Source organism: Brachionichthys hirsutus, chromosome 16 (assembly GCF_040956055.1).
Source record: "Brachionichthys hirsutus isolate HB-005 chromosome 16, CSIRO-AGI_Bhir_v1, whole genome shotgun sequence".
In the NCBI taxonomy this organism is placed as follows: domain Eukaryota; kingdom Metazoa; phylum Chordata; class Actinopteri; order Lophiiformes; family Brachionichthyidae; genus Brachionichthys; species Brachionichthys hirsutus.
In genome coordinates this window covers 3,007,253-3,020,625 of record NC_090912.1, presented here as the reverse complement: position 1 = coordinate 3,020,625, position 13,373 = coordinate 3,007,253, and the positions used below count along the sequence as shown (strand labels likewise).

General features: G+C 47.0%; 2 protein-coding genes across 2 annotated transcripts; one reads left to right on the top strand and one right to left on the bottom strand.

Annotated features, from left to right (window-relative positions):
• The first annotated feature begins 2,424 nt into the window (after window positions 1–2,424).
• LOC137905522 (zinc finger protein Gfi-1b) lies at window positions 2,425–4,187 on the top strand. Its single transcript, XM_068749767.1, has 5 exons — window positions 2,425–2,683; window positions 2,822–2,976; window positions 3,262–3,411; window positions 3,499–3,664; window positions 4,000–4,187. Exons 1-5 carry the CDS (start codon window positions 2,425–2,427, stop codon window positions 4,185–4,187), a joined length of 918 nt encoding a protein of 305 aa, XP_068605868.1.
• A 1,718-nt stretch (window positions 4,188–5,905) lies between these two features.
• On the bottom strand, window positions 5,906–11,019 carry engl (endoglin, like). The gene is made up of 14 exons (XM_068749766.1): window positions 10,977–11,019; window positions 10,693–10,865; window positions 10,417–10,551; window positions 10,151–10,325; window positions 9,631–9,802; window positions 9,404–9,548; window positions 8,810–9,169; window positions 8,524–8,679; window positions 7,968–8,051; window positions 7,639–7,887; window positions 7,044–7,520; window positions 6,288–6,423; window positions 6,106–6,207; window positions 5,906–6,012 (listed from the first exon to the last, which is right to left on the bottom strand). The coding sequence occupies exons 1-14, from the start codon at window positions 11,017–11,019 to the stop codon at window positions 5,906–5,908; spliced, it is 2,514 nt and encodes an 837-aa protein (XP_068605867.1).
• Window positions 11,020–13,373: the final 2,354 nt, after the last annotated feature.

Genomic DNA, 13,373 nt, shown 5'->3' with positions numbered 1-13,373 from the left:
AGCTTGCTTCCTGTTCAGCGCTGACACTGTCGCAGCTTCACGCCTCTATGAGGCTGTGATATTTAGAGTCGGTGCAGTCCACAGTTTCCATGGTTGGAGTAAATAAAAATCTGCACCACAAGTTTCTTTTATTTTATTTTTTTTACTTCTATTCCTTCTCCGATGGGGAAACAAATTGCCTTGTACTGTCTATGACCTTTGCATGCTTGCCAGCCACAGTGAACGAAAGTAAAAACAAAAAAAACCTTTAGGTGGGCGGGTGACAAAGAAATAGAGATGATTGCCGTGAGAAAGTGGCACAGGTTGTTATTTGTCAGCTCCTTTGGCCTGAACCACAGTAATCAGCAGAGAACTGACCTCTCAGTGCAGCCGTCTGCGATCAATAACCATATGAAAAAATCCACAATGATGTCACAAGCGGCACGGAGAGAAGGCACATCATTCATCCCGTAATAACAGATCTTCTGTGACCCGCTGCTGCTCTGACCTGCGTCGAGCAGTGTTCCTGAGAAAGCCCTATTCCTCATGGATTAAGTCCTCCAGTTCTGGAATATAAATCTCACCTTAGGTTTTTCCACGGGATTCAATCAGGCTACTGAGCCTCGGTGGACTTTTAGCTCTGCTTGGGATATTTTACAATTAAAATATTTCAGCTTTTAACTTCATGAATAATGTCTGAACATTCCACACACCGATTTACCACTCATCACAAGATATGAATATTCCAGATCTGGGGATCCAGAATATTTCACCATTGTTAGATAACAAAAAAAAAAAAGAATGGTCCAGCCAAACTCAGATCAGATTGTAGCCGAAGATACAGTTTGGTATATAATTTGTGTAATCCTCCAACGTTACGCGACTTGATCTATGAAGAAAAACCAAATCATGATTGCAAGTGGTCATAAGTGTTCCTTTCAGGGGCGATGACATCATGGCTGATCTCTCTGAATGCTGTTTCTGATTGAAGCTTTTTCAGATTTAATAAAAAGAGTCTTGTGTTTGATGTTTTAGGGACTTTGGCTTTCTTCAGCAACATTTCATGAGAATTTCTTTAACCAATGTGAAATGTGCCGATTATTGTATCCTACAAATCAGTTAACTCACCTCACACATGCCTCACACAGAATCATCACATAAGTAAGATCAGAAGCAACACAAGCTTCTTCCCCTCCTCCTCCTCCTCCTCTCAGAGTTTCAGGTTCTTAGAAAGGCAGGGGGGGGGGGGGGGGACAAGAAGCCCCTGAACAACTCTAAACAAATGAGGCAGAAACCCACGAACCCACCAGCGCGTCTCGGCTCCCTGAGCTCCACTCGTCTGTTCTCTCGAACAGCCCCCGGGAGAGGGGTGCGAGCCCCCCACCACATCAACCACAGTGCTCCTGCACGCTCCTGCCTGAAGGTGAAGTCGGCTTCATTTTAGCTGCTCCCACCCAGAATACAGCCACACACAGCCACGTTTGGGTTTGATTTTTGTTACGTTCAAATGACAGATTTGACTTATTATTAGTATTAGTATTAGTTTGGGTCTCAAAAAATGTTGTGCAAATCATGATTGGTAAAACAGCTCAACACGAGAACGTTGAGCTGTTCAGTATATTTCAGAGTCTGCCCACATGAGCCGTCGATATCAGGGTGAATCCAGCTGAGACAGAATCATAGCAGCCCCCCCACCCCCGCAGAAATGAAGGTTTCATCTTGACTTTAGGTGTTCACCAGATGTTCATCGTGAGACAATCTCTGCAGAACACAGATGATTTCACGTAAGGAAGGCAACAAACTATCCAAAAAGGAAGGACGTCCTGAGAAGATTATAAAGACTTTTTATCATTTCATTTGATTTTCAGGGCCTTCGATCCCATAACACTCAGCAGCCTTTCAAAATCAAATCAGATCTCTTTGCGTCACGTCGTCGGTCGATGAGCGTGAGGAAGAGAACAGAAGGACGTTTGCTGCAACGGAGACAAAGTGACGCTCTCAGCATTCGGCTGCACGGGACCGAGGTAAGATCAGCTGGAAACATGGCCACTATTCAAATTGTATACATTTTCTAATGTGTCTAAACATGATCAAGTAAATCTAAATTGATCAGTTATTGGAGGTTAATGTTTCACACAAACAGCAGGACTGAAAAAATTGTATTTATTCTTATTTTTTAAAACAAAATCTGAAACATGTTTGTGTAAGATAACTGACTGTTCCGTAGTTTATAGTAAACCACGCTGTGGGTTATCCTCAGTGGAAGCCCCGGAGCCTTTGTGCAGCTGTCAGGCTGCGTTCGCTATGAAAACCTCAGGCTTTGGCAGCGTAACCGAACGTCAACCAACAGGTGTGCAACATCTGACTTCTACAACCCCCCCCCCCCCCCCCCCACCACCACCACTTCACCTCCTCTTCCATCGTCAGCCGCCCCGCCATTCAGCAATGCCGCGGTCGTTCCTCGTCAAGACTAAAAGGACTCATCTTCTCGGCCTTCCCGTGGACTCTTCCAGACGGCGCTCCCAGCTGAGAGCAGACAGCAGCCAGACTGCCCAGCGTGAGACCGGATGGAACGTGGGGGGGCATCGTGAAGGTGCTGCGCAGCCTTTTGAAGGGGTGAACCTCCTCACCGAAGCCCACTCGCCACGGGATGGGAAGGCAGTCCTGCCTCGCGACGCCCCTGCAGATGCTCCTTGGCCTTCAGGTACCCAACGCTTCCTCGAGCAGCTAAGATTTACACGCCTACAGAATTTGTTCTTTGGCTGGCGTGTGAACGCCATCGACACCGAGCTCTGTGATTAAAGCTCAATCTTGAACTTTTCATGTCATATTTTGCCAAAAGCCCCCACGGAGCAGACGCCTCGGCCGGTCTCCCCGTGGAGACGCCAGGCATCCGAGAGAGAGAGAGAACTGGAGAAACTGGTCTTCGTGTTGATCAACCACACGTTGCACACCGACCTCACGTCCCCGGCGAGCGAGTGTCCGCTGTGTGAAAAGGTAGATCTGTCCTCGCCGCCTGTCTTCATCCGGGGGTTAGAGTGGAACGATCGAAGTAGCTAACGGGACAGAGAAGCTGGTAAAACGGCGATGAGAGCCGAAGAAGAGTGGCTGGATCTCATCTCGTTGGGGCAGATCTAAAAGCCGCTTTGCACGCCTGCAGGTGAAAACAGGAACTCAGCCAGAGCTGTTTTTTTTCTTTATGCCAAGATGAATTAAATTGTCTGTAGCCTCATATTTAAAGGACAGTCTTGGGAGTGGAATTAATCTCGTCCTCTCCCTCAGTCTCTTTCAGACATGCTAACACCAGGAGAAGGCCTGCAGGCTCACGCTTCCAACAACGCCTCCGTCCCAGCAATGCATCCCCCCACAGCCACAGATGTCCCACATGAGCCCTACGGACTCAGAGCGATAGGCAGCTTTGCCAGAGAGAAGGTGTTTGCATTATTTCTTTATGGAGGACTCGATGGGACTCGTGTGAACCCAGAGAGAAACCCTCGGTTTATTTTACTGTGCATCCAGGACCGGATCTTTGGCTGCACGGTGTGTGGAAAGGTCTTCAAGCGCTCGTCCACCCTGAGCACACACCTGCTGATCCACTCCAACACGAGGCCCTACCCGTGCCAGTACTGTGGCAAGAGGTTCCACCAGAAGTCAGACATGAAAAAACACACCTTCATACACACAGGTGAGGAGCCAAAGGGGGCGTAGCTCTGCCAAAGAACGCCTCTGTCAGCATGATGACATCACTTTACTCAGAGCTGCCTCCGGGCCGATTAAGTAGCACCATCTGATTCACGGACTCTGGACTCTGCTCAGTGCGTCATTATTATATTTTTTCTGCCTCACAATGCTAAAGGCGAAAAAGTGATGCCCAATCAACGTCCGTAGCCGGATCCACCTCAATATTCAAGCAGCTTCTTCCCATCCTGAGATCCACCGCTACACAAAATCTCATTCACAGCCATCCGGCCGTTAAAAGCCCGTCTCTAAAACGTCACCTCTTCCCTGTTCGTCCTCCAGGTGAGAAGCCCCACGTTTGCAAGGTGTGCGGCAAAGGATTCAGCCAAAGCTCCAACCTCATCACCCACAGCCGGAAGCACAGCAGCTACCGGCCAATCAGCTTCCAGGGCACGGCTGACCTGCGGCGCCACCAGGAGACGCATCTACACTCAGCCCACGGAGCAATGACGTCGTCACAGGACCGCTGACAAATCTCTAGAAAGATGCCTCTCAGTCATTTGTAGGAATAAGAAAAAAGGAAAATACGAACCACCCCCCTCAGGTTCAGTTTTCCTGAGCACCAAAGAAGTTAAGATGTAGTTTTAAAAGCGTTGTTTTGTATATTAGGATGATTTCATGCATTGTCTCTCTGTCTCTGACTCTCATCAGTATTCCTGCTTTCAGTTCATCAGCGCTTTCTTATTAAAGCAGTTTGTTTCTCCTGTCTGCCTCGTGTTCAGCATCCGGTTGCTTATTTTGGAAATAAGTTTTTTCCAGGATCTATCGGGTAAAAGGGTTCTTCATAAATTGTAAGAACATTTCTCAGAAAGTAGGAGGCTGAGTGTAGTTTGCGTGTCTGAATGAAACACAATACACTGCAGCTGGGCTCCAAACAGAAATGATGACGATGCACAAAATTCCGTTTTGAAATTACTTTCTAAAAAGAAAACCTCCCAACAAAGACACTTGAATTATCAGAGCAATTTCTTTTCCTATTAAAGAATGTCACATTGATATTTCTCCAACCCGTGACCCGCAAGGCAGATAAAGCGGCTGTAGACGAGGCGACGGATTGATGGATGGATGGTAGATCCTTCAGTTTAAAGCTGCACTAATCAATATCGTCATATTATCAATGCAGTCATAGACTGTCTGATGATGAAGGTAAATGTCTGTTTTCCTAACTGAGTAAAGAATTAGCTTTTAAAATGATTATTTTGTATATATAATTAATAAAATACGTGCATATAATATATATGAAATATATGCTTTGATCCAAAAATTTATTAGAGCTTTAAATTAAATTTTCACTCTATTTTTGCAGTGCCACATTATCTTTCACAACACGCTGCATCTATCAATTTTATTTGAGTTGCACGTCACGTCACATTTCAGCAGGTCAAGGATCTTACATCTTATTTGCTGCACAAACACAAAATAACACACACAGTTAAATGCAGGTTTGACATCCAAAAGGTTCACAGACACAAGATTAATACTGCGACGCAGGGACTCCTCAAACAGAAGCACACGACGACGTCACTGGACCAAGCTGAAGCTTGGGTAGGAGATCGTCTTCATGTAGAATGGATCGCAGGCTACTCGCTGTATTCACACGGCTTCAGACATTTAGCATGTCTGATGCTCGTCTCCGTCTCTGATTTGCAGGGAGGAAATCCTGAGAAAGAGACAGAAGAATGAAGCCGTGACATCTGGCGGATCTGCAGGTGGAAGGTTCTAACCACTGCAGCGCGTTTTAAATAACTGCTTTGACGTTTGGGTTCACTCTGCGCAACTCAGCTGGAATTCTTTGCACCTTTTCTTTACCGTGTAAACCTTTACAAACCTTTACAAACCTTTTTAAATTTGAACAATGGGGACAGAGTTTCAGACGCACTCACGGCAGATTAACAAGCACGTGTTGGTTTAAGATCATGAACTGAAATATACTAAAAAATATATGCGTAGTCAGAGGTTAAAGTGGGATTTGAGGAAGATATGTGACTTCATGAATGAGTAGGATTAGCCCAAATACTTTCAATGAATAAATACATAGGTAACAAAAAAATGAAGTGTGTGCAGCGACATGATGAACGGCTGGTGGAAATCAAAGAACTCAGATTCATACAGGTCTCTGGAGCCGAGGAGCCGGGCTTTAGACGACACTCTACACAGGCAGCGGTGCAACAGGAAGCAGAACTCACCTCTACACACCGCTGGTGGACTGATCGGACAGCGAGGGCAGGCTGCAGACGTTGCTGACTCCATGCATCCGGTCGGAGAAGCGAGCGTCTCTCAGCAATGCTTGATGTGCTGAAAGTACATTCAAAGAATCCTGTTTAAATATGATATAGTTGTGTGTTCTACTAGTTGTGTGTGTCTTCTGATCTGGTTTTGTCCCGCTACCTGTGTTATAACAGATGCACCAGAGTCCTCCCATCAGAACCACACCGAGCACAAAGGCAGTGAAGACGATTCCCATCACCGGACCCGTCTGCACCAGAGAGCCTGGAGACACAGTGTTTGATCAGAGACGGGACGAGGTCGTCCCACCGTAAGAGAGACGGGACCAGATCAAGGATGCTCACTGCTGTGCTCCGTGTCCGGGCTGATCACCGGGGTGACGCTCAGCCTCCTGGGTCTCTGGCCGGCTGTGGGCCTCAGCAGTCTGGCCGGCAGCGGCTCGGTGACCACCATGGGCCTGGAGAGGTTTCTGATCTCACACTGAAGCAAAGTTAGCAGGTGAGGAGATTATAATTATCCACAGTAGTACAGATTTCCCACATTTGTTACCCATGAAAATGAGTCATATTACAAAAAAGATGTAATATTTTTTAATATAAAGACTATTTAAATTATTTTGTTGGATGTTTTTATTATTTTAGGATTAAAAATACATTTAGTATCTCATCATTTCATTCGGACTGTTCCTGTTAATTTCTGAATCGGATGCATTCGTCTTTAATTTAATTTTAAATTCTTTTATTTCATGTGTCACATAAAAGCACTTTGGATGTTACGCAACTTGATTGAAAAGCTGCTTCAATAAAGTTTGATTGCTTTAAGACTGAACCCTCCTGTGCGGACGCCAACGATGAGGTCAGAACCAGTATCTGTGTGTCATTTATCAGAAATAGAATCAATAATCGGCCTGATTCTGCCTAAAGATGACAAGATACACATACGAAACTAGGCTAGCAGCTACGGGTCAAAGAAGTCACAGAGAAATAATGGGCTATGGTAAACTAATCGGGCTAATCTGTCACTCTATGAGAGTGGTGGTAATCCTCTAATCTCTAATCTCACTCCAGAGAGGCAGACATGTGCGCTGGTTGTTTCCGTACCTGATGTTTGGGTGCTCTGGATACAAGAGGAGGGATGGGTGTCTGACCCCGACAGTCGTTCAGCACAGTCTTCCTCACAGACTCCCCTTTCGTCGGCTCAGAGGCACACAGGCGAAGGCTGCAGTGCAGGAACTGCACGGAATTATTAAAAACCGGCCGCAAGATGAAACTAAATCTCAAGGGCTGAATGTTTTCCTCTGCTCCCAGACCTGTGGCGCTTCTTCTCGTACTTATTCCCGCTTCTCCGTTGCTTCTTCCAACATCCCTTTCGAATCCCTCCATTTCTTCCTTCTCCTCGTGCAGCTCGCCTTCAGCCTCTTTGGCCTCGCCATCCGTCTCCATCAGGGTCAGCGAAGGGTCGGAGGAGCAGCCATCACTGATGACGGTCCAAAATCGAGACCTTCTGGGGTCCGACACGGGAGAGACCACGCAAGAGTTCAGCTCCACCACATCTATGAACGGTCCTCTGGCCGAGATCTGCGACCAGACAGAACCACACGAAGGAGACGAAAGGCGGTTTAACGTTTGGATCAGACCCATGAAATTAACAGGAGCCTGAAAAATGAGGTTTAGTAAATAATTATTTTATACGCACCTCAACGTAGACACGCTGGTCTGCACTGATGACGCAGGGGCCGACCCGACCCTGCTCGTAGCTCTCAGTGATGAAAAGCTTTAAAATAAGGAGAGGCCCAGATCTATGTCTGGGTGTCGGGAGGACGCTCAGCTCTGGTTCAAGCGCAGGATCCTCGGGGGCCCTGGGGGGGCCCTGGGGTCCAGTCTGTGGGGCGCTAGCACCGTTAGCAGGGCCAGGAAGGGCAGGGGCCGCAGACAAACAGCTGAACTGAGAGGAAACGCAGGAGATGAGAGGTTGAGATATCGTCTAAGTAGCTGGAGCGAGCACGCAGAGCTCTCATTTCGTACATTTATGCCAAGGAGACTTTTGGACTTCTTTTCTGTGTCATTGAGGGCCAGAATGGTCGGAGGGTCGTCTCTCCAAAGCAACACCTGGACAGAGAGGCGGTGAAGAGAGAAACTGCAGTGTTACAAAAGGACACCCACACACCCTCCAGCGGTCTGATTGCATCCGTGTCCTCATCACATTTAATTTCCTCCCTCTGAACCCAGATTGTCTCTCATTTAATTTGACTCCATGCAGCATCCACTTTTCAGTGCCGTTCTGGTCATGGCGACCTGGACGGCGCACCTCACCAGGGGCAACTTCCACTTAGCACAATTTGAGAATGTGCGTCAGGTGGCTTGTTTTTTTGTTTTTAACCACTTAATTTCGATGTTATAAAAGCTTCCCTCATTGGGTTTTGTCCTGTTTGACCTGTTTCAGCAGCCCTAACAACATTTTCTCTGCCTCCTCATGATGTGAACAACATGAACAATAACACTTTGTTAAAAAAAGAAAAGCAACAGATTCACAACGCCATATTATGAAATGAGTGATTATTTTCCACATGATTACTCTTACCTTGTTTTTGTACTGCATCCCTCTGGAGTGTCCCAGGAACATAACTTCAGTCCCACAGGAAATGAGTGGGAACACCAACAGGAAATGGCTCCCGTTGGACTTAGCCTGGCACCTCGAGTCCCGCAGAGTCACAGCAGCCATCGGGACGGACGGGCTCTGCAGGAGATCGTTTATGTGCATGCAAAATCAAAACAGAATTCAGTACAAAGGTTCCCTGCAATACCAACCAGAATGACAACACATCAGCAGGCCAAGCAGCTGCAAGGCATTGTGGGTCATTAAAGACCTGCAGGATGTGTCGGTCCACAGCCACACTGAAGAGGCCGTCATCACACTTCACAGAGAAACTGTCCCAGCCTCCTCCCGTTCCTCCTTCACTGTGTCGCCACTGCCTCAGCCGGTCCTCCTCCACCCAGGGAGGACTCATCACTGCAGCGCCATCTAGATCCCGACCGGCCCCGCCCCCAGCCAGCTGGATCACAAAGCGATTGGCCAGAAACGCCTCAGTGTATGAGGTCACCTTGGCGTAGCCATTCTCTCTGGCCCAGACAAGGATGTCAGAGAAGGTGGACAGGTCAGAGTTCAGTGAGCTGGACAGGCTGACGCCGGGCTCAGGCGGGTAGGGGAGGGACAGGCTGTTGGAGGACTGGGAGGAGGGAGGACAATACCGTCAGCCGAGGAGGCACACAAGGCCAAACATGTCAGATAAGCAAAGATTTTGGAAATAATTTCTTAATCATTTGCCAGATTCACTTTCAATCAATCATTTAAACACGGAGAAGCGGAGGAGGAGTGAAAACGTGGCGGTCTGAGCGACTGTAATCCCAAATAAAGACCTACTCCCAATGAATAGAAACAGAACGCCGTGTCCTGCTCTTACATGGATAGAGATATGACCCGAGACACCGTGAGCTGTAATGGCCCAGATGACCGGCACCGGGCTGCTGAGAATCAGAACAATCTTCTGGCTCTTTGAGTTGTTCACCGGGGGCACAAGAGAGACAATCACCTCCACCTGTAGCGAGCTGAAGAGGACCGAGAGAGGAAACTGAACTTTGCACGGCAGGACAGCAGCTACTAAATCTTTCAGTCGCGGCATGTTCTCACCTACAGAGGCCGGATCCGGCCGAATGGAGCTGGATCACATGGACTTCAGGGCCGACGCCACCTACCGGTGTTCTGGCACAGCCTAGTACTTCCTGCTGCTGCAGGTCAGAGGTCATGTAGTTGTGAGAAAGAAACGGGGACTGCAGATGGCAGCCGTCAGGCAGCGTTGGATCTGGAAGACAGAAGTCACGAGAACTCTCATTCGCTGCTTGGTCTTCGGTCATTTTCCGATTCCCTTTCATCGTTCTCGAATTAAGTGACAGCGGAAGTATGATGACTGCCGTTTCACCGTCGCCACGGAAACAAACTTTTTTTTCAAATAGCTGTCGTCAGCTACGCTACGAGGCTCGACAGACGTTCACCATCTCAACAAACACAAAAGCAACGTACGTCACCAAGTGTCCAATTTTTACTGAAGTGTTAAAGCATAAAATAAAATAAAGAATGTCACAACCAAGATAACTTAACGAGTGGATATGATTTCTATTTTATTTGTTTATAGGGGGGGGGGGGGGCTCACCCTCTCCCTGTGAGATGTACACTCTGCTGCCGTGCGCTGCGTGCGTCAGGGAGGACAGGTTGCCATGCTGCTTAAGAGCCCAGCGGTGCAGCGCGTGTGGATGGAAGGGCAGCCAGTGCACCTTCTGGACGCGCAAATGCAGGCTGCCGGATCGCACGCTGGAGTCCGAGGATAACTGGCAGACAAGGAAAGAAAGGGACGGAACATTAAAAACACACGGCGAACGCGGCGTCACAATGAAGATGGCGAGACGGGAACACCCTGACCTGCACCAGCACTGGGAGGTCGGAGGGCAGTCGCTCAGCCTCCACCCACCAGCTGACTGGGAGCTTGGAGCTGAGCAGCAAGTGGACAGGTCTGGGAGGCGAGGACGGAGACAACGGCTTCAGCAGGACCGTCACCTGCAGACAGAGGAGGAGAGGGGTGAATGAAGAAGGGCGTCTAACCTCTAACATCTATTCTGGGTCCTAGAGATCTCAGATATAGACACCAGAACCATCTCTGATTCCTTCAAAGATCTTCGGAAGCTGAGAGCTCTTTACCTTGTTTTCTGGGATGTTAGTTGCAGTTCCCACAGCGATGACGTGAGTTTCCTTGTTCCCACGTTCTCTAGAAGCGCAGCCCGGACCAGCCTCACACCTCTCCAGTAGACCCTGAACAGGGTGCAGCGACCCCACCGGACCGGCCACGGAACACGGGGCCTCCACACTAAGAGCTGAGGAGGAACACAAAGATGTAATAAATAAAAACATGGCTGCGGACAACACAACTGTTCTTCTAAACATAAACGACAAACCACGATGACAAGTCGGAACAATGATCTCACATGAGGTCGCCCTCCAGAGCAAAAGGAGGGAGAAAACAGTCATTTCAACCGAGGACACTGAAGGCATCATGAAGGTTCCGCTACGAGCTTTAATGTGATGACTCGTCTTGCACCATCCTCGTGAACAGAAACATGATTACACACACACAGAACATACCAAACACAAAGTCATTCAGTGCTTTATAACATTCTAACATTTGATCTTGCATGTTTTTATAATTCGATTTTTTTTTTTTTTCCACTGATGGACTGATGGAATAATAATAATATGCATTTTATAGACATTAACTGATCACAAGTTGGGAAAAAGTAGAAATCCTGATAGAATGAAATAAATAATTATAAATCCTAATGATTGGATAGCCAGCATTATTAGGAATATTGTTTTAAATACTTAAATAAAGTAAAACTGATGGGATTGTACATTAAACTGAAGAATAGAAACATTATCATGTGCAATTTAGTACATTTTCTGAGTAGTTGGGCATCAAAAACAAATTAAAGAGGAATATTCCATATACTGAGATCTACAAATATTTAATCATCCGGACTAGAATAGAATAATTCACATCAGTCAGTCCAATCCACTAAAGTCTACGACTTAAGAATGAGAGTTTAAACTCACCTGCGGCACAGAGCGTCGGACGGACTGATGATCACGCTGTCCACTCAGCACGCGTCCCCCCCCCACGGCTTCTGAGCACGTCCTCCAAGCCTCGAACCACGCACGATGCTCAATTTATAACCATCAGGTGAGGCAACATCTCTCAGCGAAAAGGGAGGGGGAACAAAGTTGTTAAGGCACCACCAAAAGGCCGGTGGGAGGGGTCTCTCGGATGGTGTGACAGAGTGGAGCGAGGGATGGAGAGGAGAGGAAGAAAAGGCTACAAAAAAACAGCAGGAGGAGGGAGGGCTGCTGGGAGAGAAGGAGGGACGGTGCAAAGGATGGGGGGGGGAGGCCTGAGGGGCTTGAATGGCAGGTGAAATGTTGGGGGGGGAGTAATCGGGGGGGGGGGGTAACACACGTGTCCTCTCTGATCAATGGTGCAGAGGATGAAATTGGACGCCAGTTTTCTTCTCCTCTTGAATTCCGTGATGATAAATTGTAACGTTACACAGAACCAACGATTTTCCTTTTGCCGAGTCGTGTTTTTTTTGTAGATTAAGTTGTTTTAGCGGAATACTGGGAAGATTATCATTGATGTCCCGACACGACAAAGCTGGAGCGTGGATAGAAGCTCTTTTTGGTGGGACTGACAAGAATATTCAATATTGTTGGTGCATATTAGAAATAATATTCCTTAATGAACGATTCTAATAGAATGGTTTTTTTTATGTACAGATGAAATACATTTTTGCTTTTCAAACAATAACATGCAGCAAAATGAGTTTTCTCTTCGTTCTCTTCCTCGTATATTCTGATTAATCTTTTCACTATTTTATTTGATCTACTTTTATTTTCACTTCCATTTATTTGTTGCATTGGTCAAGAAACGATATTAGAATTTCACATACAGTCTGTAAATGAGAACGATAGTCATGAAGAATTACGCCTAATTACTTATTTGGAATCCCCTCCCCCCCCCGCCCCGCCCCCAGGTCATGTGTTAAACTAAATTATTAGTAAAAATGACAAATAAAGTATTTTCCAAGAGATTTCAATGTAGGACAGCATTAGTAATACCAGCTGGGACCAAGGGGGCTCTCGTCTCACATCTTTACTGAGTCACAGTTCCAACACATTTAAACCAGCAAACACAGACGGAGAAACAAAACTAAAAATCAAAACATTCGTAAAAGCCTTCTGTCAGTGAAAAGTGATTGTAGTCCAACATGTGTGTCCTACCGAAAGGCCGAAAGAAAGAGGACGGTGAAGACATGTCCTGTGTGAGCATGGAGCTCAGAAACACAAACCTCCCTCAGCAGAGCTCATGGAACATTAGCAGAAGCTTCTCCGTCCTCTGGCTCCCTCATGTGTTAGTAATACATGATGGCAGCTGATGTGGACACAACTAAGGCAGGGGACGTCACACACATAGCAGCAAAGAAACAGCCGACACGAATGGACAAGAAACTAGAACACCAGCAGGGAGAGACAAATGGCCTCCTCTCGAGAGAATGACTTGTAGGACGATTCTTCTTTTTCGTCGTCATTCTTGTTTTCCATCATCTGGATTATTTGATCATGTCATCGGCATTTTCTTCTCTTCTAAAAGTCACACGGTGTCACAGATTTACTGACCCCTGGAGGCGAGTAGATGCATGACATAACTTTCATCCAATCCCCGACACGGGACCAGAGAGGAAGAGGACAGCGTCCAAATCCTCCTCGTCACCACCATGTTCCTGTACGGGACAGAGTGTCAGCTAAAAAAAAAAAAAAACCCTTTGGGCCCT